Genomic DNA, 18,173 nt, shown 5'->3' with positions numbered 1-18,173 from the left:
CCGATGCAATATTTACTACTACATGAGATGTTATCTGTGCTTCTCATATAATTCAAAGGGTTCCATCAAAATCATATTCAATATTTAATCCAAAAAAACCCTCAAGAGTTTCAATGTTTTTAAATTCAAATTAAACGTAAATGATGCTTGTTGAAGTACAATGAAACTATTAATTAGAAGCAACTAATCTTGAATATGGAGCCATGGAAAATGAATCTATTGTTGATTTGTAAGGCATTCAACTTCTAAGTTTATATAATTTACAAGTCATAAGCACTTGTATGAATAAAGGAGGAACATAATAAATTTCTCAAGTTCCCACATGATAGGGTCTTATAATAGTTATGTTAAATCTTAAGTTGGGTTATTTGGTATTACTTTATTTATTTAATTTATCTGAGGTAAATTTTGTAGTTAGAAGACTCCTTGTTCTCTCATATATCAGAAATTCTAATTCTAATATAATAATTCATGAGCAAACTAAGTGTATAGATGTTTGTGTATAATAGTATTTTCTTAGCTTTTGATTAATGAAGTAATGACTTGTTTGGTAATGGAAACCTAGTTTTCCTCTCCTCTTCAGTCCTCTCATTATTCTTCAGCTTTTCATAATCAAATATCTCTCTTTCCAAACCCTATCCCTTTTTCTACACATTGAATTCCTAAATGCTAACTTCCATAAAGCAATACAACATCAAATTTTGCAAACAATGTGAATGCCTTACTCCCACACAGCTAAACCAGTGGCTAATGTAGTTCAGAACATTCATACTGAAAAACGTAGAAGCTTAAATTTTCACTTATATGATTCAACTGAGGTTTTTAATCTAAATTTTATGCACTTTTTCTTCTAATTCTTCTTTGTTCTTCATCTTTCTCTTCTTATATTTAAATGTTACTTTCCATAAGCAATTAACATAACTATCCACTTCAAAATTTTGTTTTCTATTTAGACCTTAATAAAATCCCAGATCCTACATAAGATTTTTGAATATCTATCTATATATGAAATCATTAGTTTGAAATGCACATAACTTCGCAATGCAACGTACTACAAAAGTTCATAATTTTAGGGGCGCAATAAACATCCATATACATTTATGAAATGGGTAAATACAACAGGATAATTACCTATGATTTACTTACTACAGTGAAACGAACCGTACCACAGTTCTGCAGAGATTCAATTTCAGAATCCTGATTCCATATAGAAATTACTCTGAAATTGAATTTAGATAATTAACTAGGTAAAACAAAACACAAGGGTAAAAAATAATAAAAATAAAAATAAAAGAATAAAAGGAAACAAGCAAAATACATCATTGCCAACTCCACTTATCCCACAATCCTCTCTTCATAACACTTATGTTTAGAAGGAATCAGAAAATTCAACAAAAATAAAGACACCAAAAAACCAACACATAGAACAAAATGTTAACCGTACACACACTGTATGAAGCAATTAACTCTTCTGTGCAGCATTGTTTCATGTATTTTCTACATTGGAAGCAACAATTTTTGTAAAACACAAAACTCTGTCAAGTACTGAAATTTCATCAACAATATTTAGTCTCAATTATTATCATTTTTTTAATATTACAAGAAGCAATATATAATTACTTCCACTTTGTAGGTTTTTTTTATCATATCATGCTTATTTTAGCTCTAAGTTTCTGGCTACGAGAATGTCATACTAGATCACTATAAGAATACAATGCTTTTTTACTTGTCAATTACTTCGGATGGGTATGGTGGCCCTTTAACATCATGCATGTTTCAGTTGAATGAAAAAGATACAAAACTTACATCAAAAGGAACCTCAAATCGAAATTGGGCAGAGAGATGAAGGTTTTACAACATCAAGAGACCAAATCTTTAAACAGAGGCTTGTAAAGCAATTGCCTAGTCCTCCAGAATCTGCTGTCGTTCAAGCTCAATAACATGCTTGGTCATGTGGTTTACAGTGCCATTTGTTGTCCCATTATTGCCCCTGCACGACAACAATTGTTCCTGCAGACTTCGTACAAGTTCATTAAGTCTCTGAATGTTCTTCTCTTGTGATAAGATGATCTACAAGAAGTGACAATATTTAGTAAACATTAAGCAAAGATTAATCTCCAAAACCATGCTAGAACTAACTTCATATGTAATATAGAAAACTCGCTTGCATAAAGCATATGATCATATGATACAAATTATAAATTAAATCATCACTCCCATCTGATGTGTTACAAGCTGTTTTATTTTTTTAGTGTTATTTATTTCTTTTTTTTTTTTTTTTTCTCCCTTCAGATTACACAAAATAATTGCTTACTCATAAACTAGGTTAAGAACAATCCAGATAACGTAAACCAGTATTGGATCCCCCATATAATGGATAATTATCCATGTGTGCTATGAACAATTTATAACTATGAGTCGTGTTAATCAAACAGCCACTATTTTGATAATTAATGCTATCTATTTCATCATACATACATACCAGTAGTTCACAGTTACTGGTCAGCATTATGCAACTGCCATTAGAACTAAGCATGATGATTATAAAAATTATTGTGCTGTATAAAGTCCAAAGCACTGGAGTGCCAGCATATTCGCAGCAATTACCAACTCTATGCACAATCATCGTAATATTCTATTGTTATTAGGCAATAAAAATGCAGCCATCTTGTCATGAACTAACAGAAAGAACATAAAAGTTAGCCAGCATAATGTAGTAGCTGCGAGATTGCAACTAATACATTGGTGGACACTTATTCAACAGTTACAATTATTTTCTTATGATGAAATAAAATGATTTTAGAAACCTATTATGAAAAGGTAGCCAATAGATTCTTAATTTTTCTAAAAGTGTAGGACAAACCAGTGATACCTGAGTTGTTATAGCATATTTGGTACAAAGTCATATAATCTCCAGAACACAGATTACATGGGAATCAGAATAGGTGATTTGACAGAATGGTCACATGATAGAAACCCACTCCCAAATTGATAGGAATTAGGTTGGGTAGTGGGCCTTCGATATTAATTTTGCTGGCCAGTGGTCCTTTTGTGGGCTTAGGTAGAACTCTTTTTGGAAAACCGGCTTGCCAAGGGAGGATGTCCAACTCCTTATAAACCACTTAACCCTTCCATTCATTTCCAATGTGGGATCCTAACATTCCCTCATGCTTCGAGACCCAACATCCATGTTGGCATGCTCTGGACGGCTTCACTCTGGGTGGCTTACTTTGGGCCACTTACAGCCTTTCTCTCTTGGCCTACTCTCCCAAGTCGCCCCTTCTAGAACATTGGCTCAGGCGGGGTTTGGCTTCAATACCATTTGATAGCAACCCTCTCCCAAATTGATAGGAATTGGGTTGGACAATGGGCCTTTTGATAGGAATTGGGCTGAGCAGTGGTCCTTTTGTAGGCTTAGGTAGAACTCTCTTTGGAAAACCGGTTTGCCAAGGGAGAGTGCCCAACTCCTTATAAGCCATTTAACCCTCCCATTCATTTCCAATGTGGGATCCTAACATTACATAAGCTATATAAGTCAAAGGGTTTTTTGTTTTTGTCTATGGTCAAGTTTAGTGTAAATCAGGTTGGAATAGCATAGGTACAACACAATCAAGTTTGGTGTTTATACAGGCATGGCAATACTGACAAGCTATGTTGGGGCAAGAACGTGGGGATCAATGGGTAGCCCTATTATGACACCACAAGGCACACACTAGGACAGTAGGGAAGGTTGACATGAGACAACATGACATTTTAATTTTTTAATTGAAAAGGAAAATATGAGCAAACTCACCCTCTTAACAGTTCAAAACAACTACTTTAATAATTTTTCTACAAGAAATTTTAAAAAAAAATAACCAAGGAGGAAAGAAGCAAAACAAATATCACAGCAACATGGCACAACCACAACCATGTTATCTCAATGGGCATTGTCATGCCATGGGGCATGGAATGGACTGAGGTTTAGCAACACAAGATGATCCATTTGCGCCTCTAGTTTTAGTATATTTCAATGTAAGAAACTAAAATTCTTGCATTACAGCCTCACATCCTTTCTATGGATCAATTAACTTAAACAAGAACTTAAAGCAGGCATTTAAACTTTCGTAAACAATATATGTAATCAAACCAGGTAATATAAATACTTATCACACATGACTCAAATCTCTGCTATGCTTCTTATTCTTATATTTTAGTCATCAACAGTGCAAAGGAAAGGCTTATCCAATCCAAGAAACATTCAAAATACACCTGAATACAGCCTAACATTCTCTCCACAGATCAGTTAACCTATAGGGACACACACACACACACACACACACACATATATATATAGACAGCCACTGAAGATTCAATGGTCATTATATGATTTTATCAACTGGCAATAAATCTAATTAGGAAAACTGCCAAATAGAAAATCTAATTAGTCCAACTGGGAAATAAAGAATGTAATTAGTCAAACGAGTCCCCCTGAGGGGGATTTAGGGGGGAAACGTCCTTGTCAGAATTAGAGATAGATCCATAACCGGACGTGTAACCTAGGCCTCGCCGATTGAGAGGAAAGTCAGTCTAGTCCCCCCCAGGGGGCAGAGCGTAGCGAAGGGGGGAAACGTCCTTACTGGAACTAGGACCCCTGTGTGTTTTTTAATCATCAGTGACATCAAGGAAAGACTTTTTCTGTCATAGAAACCTTCAAAATACAATTGAGTGAAGTCTCACATTCCTTTCATGGACCACTTAATTGATACAGGACCTTAAAAAAATTTTAAACCCTCATAACAATACATGTAATTAAAGCAGAGTTAAGCATAAAATGACAGAAGGTGATCACATTAGCAAAACAAATTCAATTTGATCAATCCCAATTTCTCACATATGGCAAATGGAACATTAGTTTTTAAAATCACATGAAAATAAGTGTAATGAAATGTTTGCAGGAGTTTCTAATTGAAGAAGCAGAAACTAAATTCCTTAATTCAGTAGGCAAATTTTGTTTTCATATTTTTATAAAATTCAGAGGTAAAAGGAGGTCACACGGGAAGCAAACATATCTAAAAATAAAAGATTTGTTACCTTCTCTTTTACAGCTTCTTCTCTCTTCGAGATTTGGTACTGCTTCTGGTTGATAGTTGGAGTAGTGTCAAGGTCAACAACAAGTTGTTGTCGCCACTCAAACTGAGAGGTGATTATAAGTATAAGCAGTAGAAAGACAAGTAACAAGGGTCTTGACATCATTAAAAGCAGCTTTCACAAAACCTGTTCAAGAACTAAACATTCAGTAAAATAAACATAAAACAAATACACATAAAGAAATCCCCTATAATCTGTCCATAAAAAGGAAGACATAAAAGCATAACAATCAGTAATGGTGTGTATATCAGTGTTTCTGTAAAATAAAAAAAAATAAAAAAATAAAAAAATACTTTAAGTGATTTTAAATAACACAGACTCTACAAAAGAAAAAAAATTACAAATACTTTCTGGAAAGCATCTATGAAGTGCTTATCAAAGATTACTCCCAATACTTATCTAAGCTTTTCAGAAAGGCATTTAACCGAAGAAGTTTGTCTGCCCAACCCTAACAAATTAACAAAGAAATTCTTTGAACTACTCCAAAAAAAACAAAAAAAAAAACTTCCAATGGTTGCTCACAGAGTCAACTCAGCAAATTATCAGCAACCTATAATAGTTCATTCGTATAATAGCATTTTCTCGGAAAATAAACATGAAATTGTAATGTTGAAAGAGTGAAGAATGCACTTACTGATCGAAGTTGAGAGAAAGCCCTAATTTCATAATCGAGGATCAAAACATCTAGAAACGCTTTCTTGGAGCTCCAACGAAATTATAATGTTGAAATGTTGATGGTAATTGAGTTAAGAGAAACTGCTGAAATGATTTTTCCAACTAATTTTGGGTTTTGAAAGCGCTCACGCTGGATTTCAGTAGAGATTTTTGGATTTTTGCTTTTTCAATTTTCAAATCACTTTTCACACATTTTACTGCCATAAGTCTAATTACTGCCCAACATTTTATGAGTTATTAATTAATTTAACCACAAATAGGGGACGCTATTAATTAACCAACTTTCCACATGTTGTACCTTTATAACCAATTTTTTTTTCATTTAAATACCAAACTATCCTTGTCACTAACCTCTCAACAGTCAACACTTAGACAAACCGAAAAAGTTTCAGCCGTAGTGTTTTGTCATTGGCGTGGCACTAGCCGACCATTGTCAGCTATGGCAACTTTTTTTTTTTTTAAAATCTAAATTTTTTATTTAAAACATAATTTTTAATATGTTTTAATAATAGAAAAAAAAATGTTTAAAATATACCTGTATTTTAAATTTCTTATATTTCCTCTCCTAAAAACAAAATTAATTCTAAAACTAAGAAAAAAAATAACCCTAATAAATTTTATCAAAAGCTGATTATTTTTAAAGTTAACTAAAAAGATATTATGGAACGAAGTATGATAATCCTAAGCTAAGTCTAACAANTTTAAGTGATTTTAAATAACACAGACTCTACAAAAGAAAAAAAATTACAAATACTTTCTGGAAAGCATCTATGAAGTGCTTATCAAAGATTACTCCCAATACTTATCTAAGCTTTTCAGAAAGGCATTTAACCGAAGAAGTTTGTCTGCCCAACCCTAACAAATTAACAAAGAAATTCTTTGAACTACTCCAAAAAAAACAAAAAAAAAAACTTCCAATGGTTGCTCACAGAGTCAACTCAGCAAATTATCAGCAACCTATAATAGTTCATTCGTATAATAGCATTTTCTCGGAAAATAAACATGAAATTGTAATGTTGAAAGAGTGAAGAATGCACTTACTGATCGAAGTTGAGAGAAAGCCCTAATTTCATAATCGAGGATCAAAACATCTAGAAACGCTTTCTTGGAGCTCCAACGAAATTATAATGTTGAAATGTTGATGGTAATTGAGTTAAGAGAAACTGCTGAAATGATTTTTCCAACTAATTTTGGGTTTTGAAAGCGCTCACGCTGGATTTCAGTAGAGATTTTTGGATTTTTGCTTTTTCAATTTTCAAATCACTTTTCACACATTTTACTGCCATAAGTCTAATTACTGCCCAACATTTTATGAGTTATTAATTAATTTAACCACAAATAGGGGACGCTATTAATTAACCAACTTTCCACATGTTGTACCTTTATAACCAATTTTTTTTTCATTTAAATACCAAACTATCCTTGTCACTAACCTCTCAACAGTCAACACTTAGACAAACCGAAAAAGTTTCAGCCGTAGTGTTTTGTCATTGGCGTGGCACTAGCCGACCATTGTCAGCTATGGCAACTTTTTTTTTTTTTAAAATCTAAATTTTTTATTTAAAACATAATTTTTAATATGTTTTAATAATAGAAAAAAAAATGTTTAAAATATACCTGTATTTTAAATTTCTTATATTTCCTCTCCTAAAAACAAAATTAATTCTAAAACTAAGAAAAAAAATAACCCTAATAAATTTTATCAAAAGCTGATTATTTTTAAAGTTAACTAAAAAGATATTATGGAGCGAAGTATGATAATCCTAAACTAAGTCTAACAATAAGTTATCATTTTAGGTATATAAAGAGCAATGTCATTCATGAGTACCTTAGGAGAAATTGTACTTTTAACTCATTTTTAATCAATCATCACCCTTAAAACTTAGTAAAAATATTTTCATTTATTTATTTTAAATTTTATATCTTTCTAATCACGTTATACCATGTCAATTTTGTAATGTATTTGATTTTTTTAAGACATTATATCTAAAACTATATCTTAAAAATTCTCTTATCCATTATTTTAAAGATCAAAAACTTTATTGGATAAATAGTTCAATTTATTTTTCTCATGGTCTTTATTGTTTTGGTTTACAAAAATAACATGAAATACACAAACCTTAATTTAAGTTAACCTGTGGTAGATATTTTCTATTTTATAATTTCCTTTTTATGAAAAAATTATCAAGAAACATTAGTCCTTATATAGGCTTTCAATTAGCATAAAATATAGTGAGGTTCTTTTTACTTAATACAGATAGGTTAATATATTAATATAGAATCCATGATTACTGAAAATAATTTATTAATAAATTCATTAGTATTTTGATTAAAAAAAAAAAAAATTGTCACAGTGATTTCGGAACTGATGGTTCATATTAGTTACACACAAGAGAGGCAAAATAAAATATCAAAAAGTTGAAGGAAAGAGTTACATATTTTCCACCTTTAACATCAGAAAACAGAAATATGATCCGATAACGCCAAAAAAGTCCCACATTTCTCATCTCACTGTAGAGTATGTAATAAACTCCCTTGAAGTAAACTGAAATGGCTGATGAGGAATGGGGTTCCTGCACCAAGATAAAAGAGATTGAAATTATAGTGATCAGAAACTAAGAAGAGAAAAAGAGGATTTGAGAAAACAACGCACAGTCGAGGGCCATAAATTTTGATTTGCCGGACATGAGTATCCCTCCCGTTAAGGTGGTTTGACAATACCGCAATTTGCAACATAAAAGTATTAACAAAGGTTTCCCTGCATTCAAATTCAATCCATATTGAACATTGGAAACAGGCAAACTAAGATATCTCATGCATCAATTGCACGTTAGTCAATTTCACATAGCAACAAATCAACAATCATTATGCTAAACACATTAAAATTGCAAAGATAAGGAATTTCAGAATACTCAAACAGAAAAATTATAAAGAAACTCTTTATTGCTACACATCTTTTGGCCAGCAAGCTTAAAGTAAGATCATCAAGTCAACACTCATCTCATCTGTTTTTCAATAACTAAAAAACAAATCAAACAAGAGACAGGATCATAGTAAAGATTGTTGAAATATAAACAGTTGCATGTTTTCTTACAATTTCGGATACAAAGGGGAAGTCGGAATTGGACAACTTGAATCCTAAACATAACTGAGGATGACAATATTTTTTAAAATTATATAGTTTTAAGAAACAGTAATATACGAATTACACTCTTAACTTGCATAATGAATTTCTGAAAGTTACTTTATGCAAAAATTTATTATGAGATTCAAAAGTTTTCATGTCAAACTTTTATCACACCCCCGTCCAACATTTGATGATAACAAGAGGTATCAACTTGTATTCTTCACTTCAAATTGAAGTGCCCAAAATAATATTTAAAATGTCTACTTTCATCTGATGCAAGATGAGGAAAAGGAAGAAAACCAGCGTTTGATTCTTGAAATGGGTTGATGTGAGCAGGGGTTGAACAGTAAAGTTATCCACCAATACCATCCATTCTAGTATAACCTTCTGTTAGTTCTCATCTCTCTGTTAGTCAAATATCAAATTTGCACACAATGCAATTATACAACAAAATTGGAATTAAACTATTTCTCACCCTAAATTAAATAAAATGGAACATGATGTTATATATGATTACAAGGAGCACAGAATAAGCGGGCGGAATGTTTTAGAGACATATACACCACTTACCTAGGATCACTTCCGGATAAAGATATATAAACCCACCCAGACGGCTTGACAAGTTCCACAGTTTTTATCTCCTAAAATTGCATGGGCAAAACCCAGAATCAAACAAGCTGATTTGTAATAAAGGCATATAATAGAAAGGAACATACTTTGATTCATTAATCATCCTGATTCATAAAGTTCTTAATATAAGACATAAAAGTCCAAAATTTAAGAAAATACCTTTAAGTTGTGGAAACCATCACCAGCTCGAATAGAGATCTTACTAGGTGTATAGCTCTCATCAAGCTTGAAGTCCACATAAATAACAACTAACTTCAAAACAGAATAAGTTTCAAAATTCACTTTCGGCGCAAAAATCTCAACACCCAAAATCAGATTAAAATAAATAAATAAATGAGAGATACCCAATACATACTTGCAACTTAACTTTCTTCTGGAATTGAATATTAACCAAATGTGGCTGTGCACCATCTGATCTAAAATCCAATTTTTTTTTTTTAATAAAACTAAAAAGCAATAGCTTTTAAGCAGATAAAGAGATTGGAGAGAGTGAAGAGAAGTTTTACTGCCAATAGGTATCAAGATTATCATCACGAAGAGAGGAGACGCCATTGCTTGGCTTGCAAGAGCTAACACTCCAAGCAGCTTTCTTGCCTATTTCTCTGAGGTCATCATCAACCAATAAGTGTTGATTTCCTCCTGTGAATTTCCCTTCTTCTTCTGATTCTGATGATTCTGTTGCCATGTTCTTTACTTGTTTACATAAACCCTTACTTGAGCAATTGACTACAACAGGTCTGAAATGAGGAAAAGGAGGAAATTAATTTCATTGGTAAATTAAGTAAGAAGGGAAATGGAGAATCGAGGAACCAAATTTCCCCTTATCCACTACAACCTTTTCCCCCTCACAGATCAACAAAAATTGATGAAAATGAGAATCTAGAAGTGATTAAAGTAAGGGTAAATATCAATGACTACTTCAAATTTATGGAATTGATACCCCTCAAGCTGGGGAAACTATGAACACTTCCCCTCCCCCTCCAAGACAACAATTAAGCATGATGGTAAGATTAGAAATTTCCAAAATGCCTTCATGTAAATTGAAAAAAAAAACAGAAATGAAGTGACTGCTGGGAAATTCTACAATGAATTATGCATCAAGAAGAAGTCATTCAGTTCTATAAAATGAAAGAAGAACAATAACAACAAGAATAAAAAAACTCCTATATAAGATGATGTGTTTTTACAAGTTACCAGAAAAGATTAGAAACATTATCTCTGAACCCAAGGGAGAACACAAGTCCATCAAACAAAATTAGAATATGTAATTTAGAAAGAAGTGACTAATATAAGCAAACATATTCAATGAATTAAAGTAGATATAATAAATTAGATATTTTAAGAAAAGTTGTTTTATAAGATAAACTAAACAAACATAAGTAACAATCAATAACACAATCCCGGTGGCCTTTAATTTGTTCAGAAAAAAGAGGATTATATAAGACACAATTAGTAAAGCTGCATTTGGGAATTGGAAGTACTTTTTCCAGAAAGCGCCTATGACATGAGTGATTTTGAGCATGAATGCTTTACACAAAAGCACCTGTGAGATACTTAAGAAGTGTAACTTCCAATCTTTTCCTTATCTAAAACTATGCTTAAAATCAAAAAACAAAAATCTATCAGGATTATCTACAGAAAGCAGATTTAAGTTCCCTTTTCTTTTTTTTAATCTAAAAAAGCATTTCAGCCAAACACACACACACACACACAAAAAAAAAAAAAGAAAAGAAAAAAATTGTGCAGAAATGCTTTGAACTATTAAAAAAACTGCTGTCAATGGTGTGAAAAGCACTCCAAAACACGCCATAACACAATCCTATTAAGCTAAATAACATATTTATCTTAAATCTAAAGTTCAGAATCAGATTTCCTACTATTCTAATTTTTCTAAGCAGCAAAGAAAAACAAAGTTATACTATGATATTGAGGCCAGTTTCCACGGTATTTAACAGAGTTTTCAACTCAGCTGATTATCAAAACTCTAAAAATGTTCCATTCTTATCATATTCTACATTTTCGCCCAGATTATATCGTCGAAAAGAAGCGAAATTCTTGAAAGAGAAATATATTTGAAATTAAAAGAGTAAAAATTGAACTTACTCAAAATGGTTCTTCCTTCTTCAAGATCCGACCGAAATTATTATGGTGTTAGTGTTGGGCTTCATAGAAAGTGTTGAGATGATTTTTGAAACTAATTTTTGGGTTTTGATTTTTGAAAGCGCTAAGCCGCTTTGATACTGAGTGGGTAGCACCGTGGCGGCTTTTTCAGTACATTCGGGCAGGTACTTTTTGATCAAGTCGGGTTTTGTAGAATTTATGCTCATCAAATCCGATCACGCCACTCATAGACAACTCTAGTTTAAAATTATTTTTGTTTTATGAATAAGACAAAATTTAATGAGAATTTCCAAGAAAATCAATGATTAATTTTTATTACTAGACTGAAATTTAAAAAATATTCATGAGAAAGAAGAAAAAACTAAAGGATTTATCATATTTAACGAGGAGAAAATCAAAATAACAACATATGTTTATTAAAACAATTAAAAGAGGGATATAAGTTTCTAAAAAGACAAAAAAAGAAAGCTTAACCGTAAAAAAAACCATTTAATTTAACCAAAAAAAAAAAAAAAAGTTAATGATATAGAAAAGTCTATTATACCTTAATTGATTATCTTTTATGACGTTGATCATTATGATATGGTTTCAGAATCTACAAACTGACGATTGAAACCTTTTTAATTGATAAAATTCAAAAATTAAAAACTATTGTAATGTCCACTAGGCAAATATTCACTTAGCATCCTATGGAGAGAATCCAGAGAATTGCTAGCTTAAAAAGGGTGTTCGTCTCAAATTTTTATCCTTAACCCAATTATAACATACTATTACATAAAGATTATTTCTTGTTGACATTTCTTGATTGATTCTTTCCAAGCTGGTGTACGATATGTTAATGCTCCAAGATTACTTCCTTCTACTTGTATAGAATAGACTAGAATCTCTATAATTATTTAGGTAGTTTATTCTTTTCTAGATTAGTCTATTACGATCCTTAACTTTAGGATCTTACCATGTATAGTGGCTATTTATGCCAACGTTGAGAAGAGCAATACAAGTTTTTCCAAAACCTTAGTTCTGACTTGGTATCAGAGTTGTTCCGATCACCGCTGAACTCTCAATTTTTATTTTGCATCATGTCGAATGACAAAACTGAATCAACACCAATCATTTTTGTTCAATCCGAAAACTCTGGTTTTACATCCAGCGTCATTCTTATTGAAATTAACTACGATGTATGGTCCTAGATCATGGAGATGCAAATTGCAAGACGTGAGAAGCTTGAATATATTATGGGCAAAACACCACTCCCACAAGATACTGATGCTTCTATGCGAAGTGGTATGCTGAAAATCAAAAGGTCAAGGGGTGGTTGCTAACCTCTATGTCACCAGATATTGAGAAGCACTATATTCGACTACGCACCACACATGAAATCTAGAATGCTCTAGCCAAAGCTTTCTATGATGGATCAGACTAATCACTACTTTTTTCATTGAATCAGAGAGTTTTCTCTACCAAACAGATTGGTCGCCCTCTATCAACGTATTATGGTGATCTTGTGGAAATTTTTGAAGAACTTGATCATCGTGACAGGATTGTAATGAAAGATCCTAATGATGTTATTGCCTATAGAAAATCAGTTGAAAGATTGTGTGTACACATTTTCTTGAATGGATTTGGATGCATAATTCGAACAAGTCTGAGGGGAGATTCTTAGAAAGGACACGATATTAGATCTTGAAGAAGCCTAAGCTTACGTACGTCGTGACTCTGTTCGCAGAACCACTCTAAATGGTGAAGCTAATCGTGTTGAGTCATCTGCAATGGTGGCACGTCGAGCTAAGCCTAAAACAAATCGATCAATTGGTCCTATCATTGATCACAATCGGGCATCAAGATCTTAGAATCATAGCTATGAGATTGGAACAGCAAAATCAGAGCGCATTTGTACTCACTGTGGTGAAACAGGGCATACGAAGTCACGATGCTATGAATTGATTGGGTATCCAGAATGGTGGGATCCTACCAAAGCACCTCACAAACAGAACTCTAAACCAAATAATCATGCCTCAGTTGCAATAGCAAGACCTTCCACCTCCAACACGCCTGAGGATGCCTCAGCTTTAATTGCTACATTTGGTAAGGCTCTTCATACTTCCGCTCCTAGTAGTAGTAGTGAATGGATAATTGACTCTGGGGCTACTGACCAGATGACCTTTGACAATCATCATATTCAATCTATGAAACCATTTGAACAACATATTGTATCCACATCAAATGGTACTCCCTCTCCTGTTATTGGAGAAGGCTCTATCACCCTCACTGAAAATCTGAGTCTTGATTTTGTATTAGTTGTTCCAACCCTCAATCATAATTTATTATCGGTTGCTCAAATAACTCTCACTCTGCATTGTATTGTGATTTTTTGGCCTAACCTTTGTGTTTTTAAGGACATTCAAACTCGGAGGACAATTGGTTATGGTACTAGAAGGGGGAAGCTCTATTACCTTGATTTAATGCCGGCAAGTTCTCATCAGTTAGCTCAAGCATTCTCCGTGAATAAATCTACAGATTCTAAAATTTGGCTATGGCATAAACGTTTGGGTTACTCATCCTTTGGATATTTAAAGAAATTGTTTCCAAAACTCTTTACTCGATTATCTGTTTCAGACTTTAAGTATGATGTGTGTGAATTGGCTAAAAGTCATCGTGTTCCATTTCAAATAAGTATGAATAAAAGTCCAGCACCTTTTATGATTATTCACTCTGATGTATGGGGTCTAGCAAATACCCCCTCTCTTAGTGATAAACGGTGGTTTGTTTCCTTTATTGATGATCACACCCGTATGACTTGGATTTGCTTAATGAACTCAAAAAGTGAAGTTAGTTCATTATTCAAACAATTTCACAAAATGATAGCCACTCAATATCATTCTAAAATACAAGCTCTCCGCAGTGACAATGGTGGAGAATTTGTTAATCAAGATTTGAAGCAATTCAACGAGTGGACTTGAAATCATAGATCCATTTTGTGATCCACGCGACTTAGAGAAGAATCCTATTTCTTTCTCACTCAGTGCTATTTTGATTGAATTTCAAAGATCTCTCTCGCTGTCAAAGCGCATTTTTTGAAGTGTTCTCCTGTCCCTGTCACCTTAGAGAAAGTCAACTGGCAACCGTGATCGGAGTCGTGGTTTGAAGATTCATTCGACAGAGAAGGGCGTGTTGGTTGCCGATACCGAGGTTCCATGAATCATTCCACCTGGCAACAGCAAAAGTAGAGTTTGGCACAGGTCAAAGGGGAAAGCAACGAGGAATTCCAAACTAGAAAGAAAAGGGCAATTCCAAACGAAGGACCCAGTCTCAAGGGGCAAGCTTCCCGGTGTCCAACTATGAGAACACATTACATAAGAAGGACTCAACCAAGGGGGGATAACACAAGAGAAGAGAACACTCATAAGACACTTAGACACTCAAACACTCACACTCTTAAGGACAACTCTTTGCTCAAGCTTAGAACTACTCTTGAGCTCCTATAACTTTATACTTAAAAATGATAGCTCCAACCCTTTAAATAGGGGAGGGTTGAAGGAGGTACATTATTACATGGTTGACAACTTACAAAATCTCATCAACTTGGAATTTGACAACTCACACCACTATCATAATGGGTTGGAATGTGCCAAACCACTTATTCACTTTCAACCCTAGCATAATGAGATTCCATGCCACCTTGATGTTGTGGTAAAACCAGCATATCTAAATGATCATGGTATTACTCATCAAACTACTTGTCCTTACACCCTTCAGCAAAATGGGGTTGCAAAGCGCAAGAACCATCACCTTCTTGAAGTTGTTCGTGCTTCCTTGTTTGAGCTCATATGTTGACGAGTTATTGGGGGTGAAGCCATCACAACTGCAGCTTATCTTATCAACTGAATACCCTCGAGTGCATTGCAATTTTATACCCCTTTAAGTGCTCTTCATGAAGCCATGAATTCACCCATTGTGCCAAATCTGTCACCTAGAGTTTTTGAGTGTGTAGCCTTTGTTCATCTTCATAAGCCATTGAGAAATAAATTGGAACCCCCAGCTCTTAAGTGTGTCTTTGTTGGTTATGCTCAACATCAAAAAGGCTATCGTTGCTATCATCTTCCCTCTCAAAAATTGTATGTCACTCTTGATGTTGTATTTCATGAAGATAACATGTAGTATCCTACTCCTGAGTCTTCAATTTAGGGGGAGAATAGAATTGAATTGCAGACTCTTAATCACCATTTGGACACCTTGGATATTATGAGTGGTGACAAATTGGATGATAGAACTAAGTGTCCAAGTGGTGAGTATTTGGATTACAACAATCAACATCCAAATGATACAAATGAGCATGATTTACAGGATGAAAACAGTCAAGACCAAATGGAAGTGGTGCAACCAGAATCTCAGCCGACTACTTCCCCCCTTCATAATGTACCAGTGGATCAATTGCTTTTTGAGCCTGAGTCCACGTCTGAGCCTCAGGTAAATTCTGAAACTCAACTAAAAGTACTACCTCATCGAACCACAAGAGGAAAACCTAGAGTTAACTATGAACCTCTTCTCATCTCTAAGTCTCAGTATCCCATGAATAATTTTGTGTCTTACCATAGATTGTCAAAGGAAAGTGAAGTGTTTGTGAGTCAATCATCTGCTATATTTATACCTAGTAGTGTGTAGGAGGCCTTAAAAGATCCTAAGTGGAGAGAAGCTATGAATGAAGAAATGAGGTCCCTCCAAAAGAATTCAACATGGGAAGTGGTTGACTTACCTGTAGGAAAGACACCAGTCGGATGCGTGTGGGTATTTACCATTAAATATAAAGCTAATGGCAACATTGAAAGGTTCAAAGCAAGGCTTGATGCCAAAGGATATACGCAAACCTACAGGATTGATTACATGGAGACATTTGCACCCGTGGCCAAGATCAATATTGTTCGAATTCTACTATCTCTAGCCGTGAATCTTGACTAGCCCTTATATCAGTTTGATGTTAAAAATGCATTTTTGCATGGAGATCTCCAAGAAAAAGTATATATGGAATTAACTCCTATATGTATTATGGAAACCAAAGGAAGCAATCACAGCTCTTATTGTGTACGTTGATGATATTATAGTAACTGGGAATGATCCTGAAGAGAAGAAAGCATTGTAGGGTCATCTTGCCCGAGAGTTTGAAATGAAAAATCTCGGCTACTTAAAATACTTTCTTGGTATTGAAGTGTCAAGATTGAAGGAAGGAATTTTTCAGTCTCAATGAAAATATGCTTTGGATTTGTTGAAGGAAACTGGTATGACAACATATGGTCCAGTCAGTACTTTCATGGAAGAAAATCTGAAACTGGGTATGTATCCAGATCAAGTCCATGCTGACAAGGAATGTTATCAGAGACTAGTTGGGAGGTTAACGTACCTTGCACATACAAGACCTGATTTAGCTTATGTACTAAGTGTGGTTAGTCAGTTTATGCACTCTCTAAGTGAAGAACGTATGAATGCCGTCACCCGTATCTTGCGCTACTTGAAATCATCTCCAGGAAAAGGAATTTTGTTTAAAAATGGAGGCGACTTGAAAATTGAAGGTTATACCGATACCGATTGGGTTGGGTCAATAGAGGATCAACGATCTACATCTAGATACTTTACATTTGTAGGTGGAAATTTGGTCACTTGGAGAAGTAAGAAACAAGAAGTGGTGGCTAGATCGTTGGCTGAAGCCGAATACAGGGGAATGGCCAAGGCAATATGTGAATTATTATGGATCAAGAATTTGATGCAAGAGCCGCACATTAAGCAGACAAATCCTATGAAATTATATTGTGATAGCAAGGCAGCATGTGATATTGCCCACAACCCAGTCCAACATGATAGAACTAAACATGTTGAGGTTGATAGGCACTTTATCAAGGAAAAGCTAGAAGCAAGAATTATTGAAGTTCCTCATGTTCGGTCTCAAGATCAGCTTGCCGATGTGCTGACCAAGGCAGTGTCTAACCAAGCTTTTAACAAATGTCTCGACAAGTTGGGCATGAGTGATATCTATGCACCAACTTGAGAGGGGGTGTTGACATTTCTTGATTGATTCTTTCCAAGCTAGTGTATGATCTGTTAATGCTCCAAGATTACTTCCTTCTACTTGTACAGAATATACTAGAATCTCCGTAATTATTTAGGTAGTTTATTCTTTCCTAGATTAGTCTATTATGATCCTTAACTTTAGGATCTTACCATGTATAGTGGCTATTTATGCCAACGTTGAGAAGAACAATACAAGTTTTTCCAAACCTTATTTCTGACTTTTCTCACATATATAAATCCACATTAAATTTCTTCACTGAGACAGTGTGTGCAATCCTCTTGCCAGCTTGACGTCTCCCGACCACTACAATCTAATACCTGCAAAAATAAGGAAAGCAATGGGTGAGCTATAAATGCTCAGTAAGTAAACCAAATCTAACTATGCTCTTACTTCGCTATCCCCATTTTCACTGTACTATTTCTAAATTTC

General features: G+C 33.9%; 2 protein-coding genes across 2 annotated transcripts; both read right to left on the bottom strand.

Annotated features, from left to right (window-relative positions):
- Positions 1 to 1,551: 1,551 nt before the first annotated feature.
- On the bottom strand, positions 1,552 to 6,033 carry LOC116119055. Its single transcript, XM_031405012.1, has 3 exons — positions 5,765 to 6,033; positions 5,074 to 5,256; positions 1,552 to 2,070 (listed from the first exon to the last, which is right to left on the bottom strand). Exons 2-3 carry the CDS (start codon positions 5,233 to 5,235, stop codon positions 1,903 to 1,905), a joined length of 330 nt encoding a protein of 109 aa, XP_031260872.1. The 5' UTR covers positions 5,236 to 5,256; positions 5,765 to 6,033; the 3' UTR covers positions 1,552 to 1,902.
- A 2,092-nt stretch (positions 6,034 to 8,125) lies between these two features.
- On the bottom strand, positions 8,126 to 11,916 carry LOC116119047 (anaphase-promoting complex subunit 10). Its single transcript, XM_031405003.1, has 7 exons — positions 11,666 to 11,916; positions 10,069 to 10,299; positions 9,918 to 9,978; positions 9,722 to 9,814; positions 9,503 to 9,573; positions 8,459 to 8,563; positions 8,126 to 8,378 (listed from the first exon to the last, which is right to left on the bottom strand). The coding sequence occupies exons 2-7, from the start codon at positions 10,245 to 10,247 to the stop codon at positions 8,309 to 8,311; spliced, it is 579 nt and encodes a 192-aa protein (XP_031260863.1). The 5' UTR covers positions 10,248 to 10,299; positions 11,666 to 11,916; the 3' UTR covers positions 8,126 to 8,308.
- Positions 11,917 to 18,173: the final 6,257 nt, after the last annotated feature.

This window comes from Pistacia vera, unplaced genomic scaffold (genome assembly GCF_008641045.1).
Source record: "Pistacia vera cultivar Batoury unplaced genomic scaffold, PisVer_v2 Contig87, whole genome shotgun sequence".
NCBI classification, from domain to species: Eukaryota; Viridiplantae; Streptophyta; class Magnoliopsida; order Sapindales; family Anacardiaceae; genus Pistacia; species Pistacia vera.
This window is presented reverse-complemented; position numbering and strand designations above follow the sequence as displayed.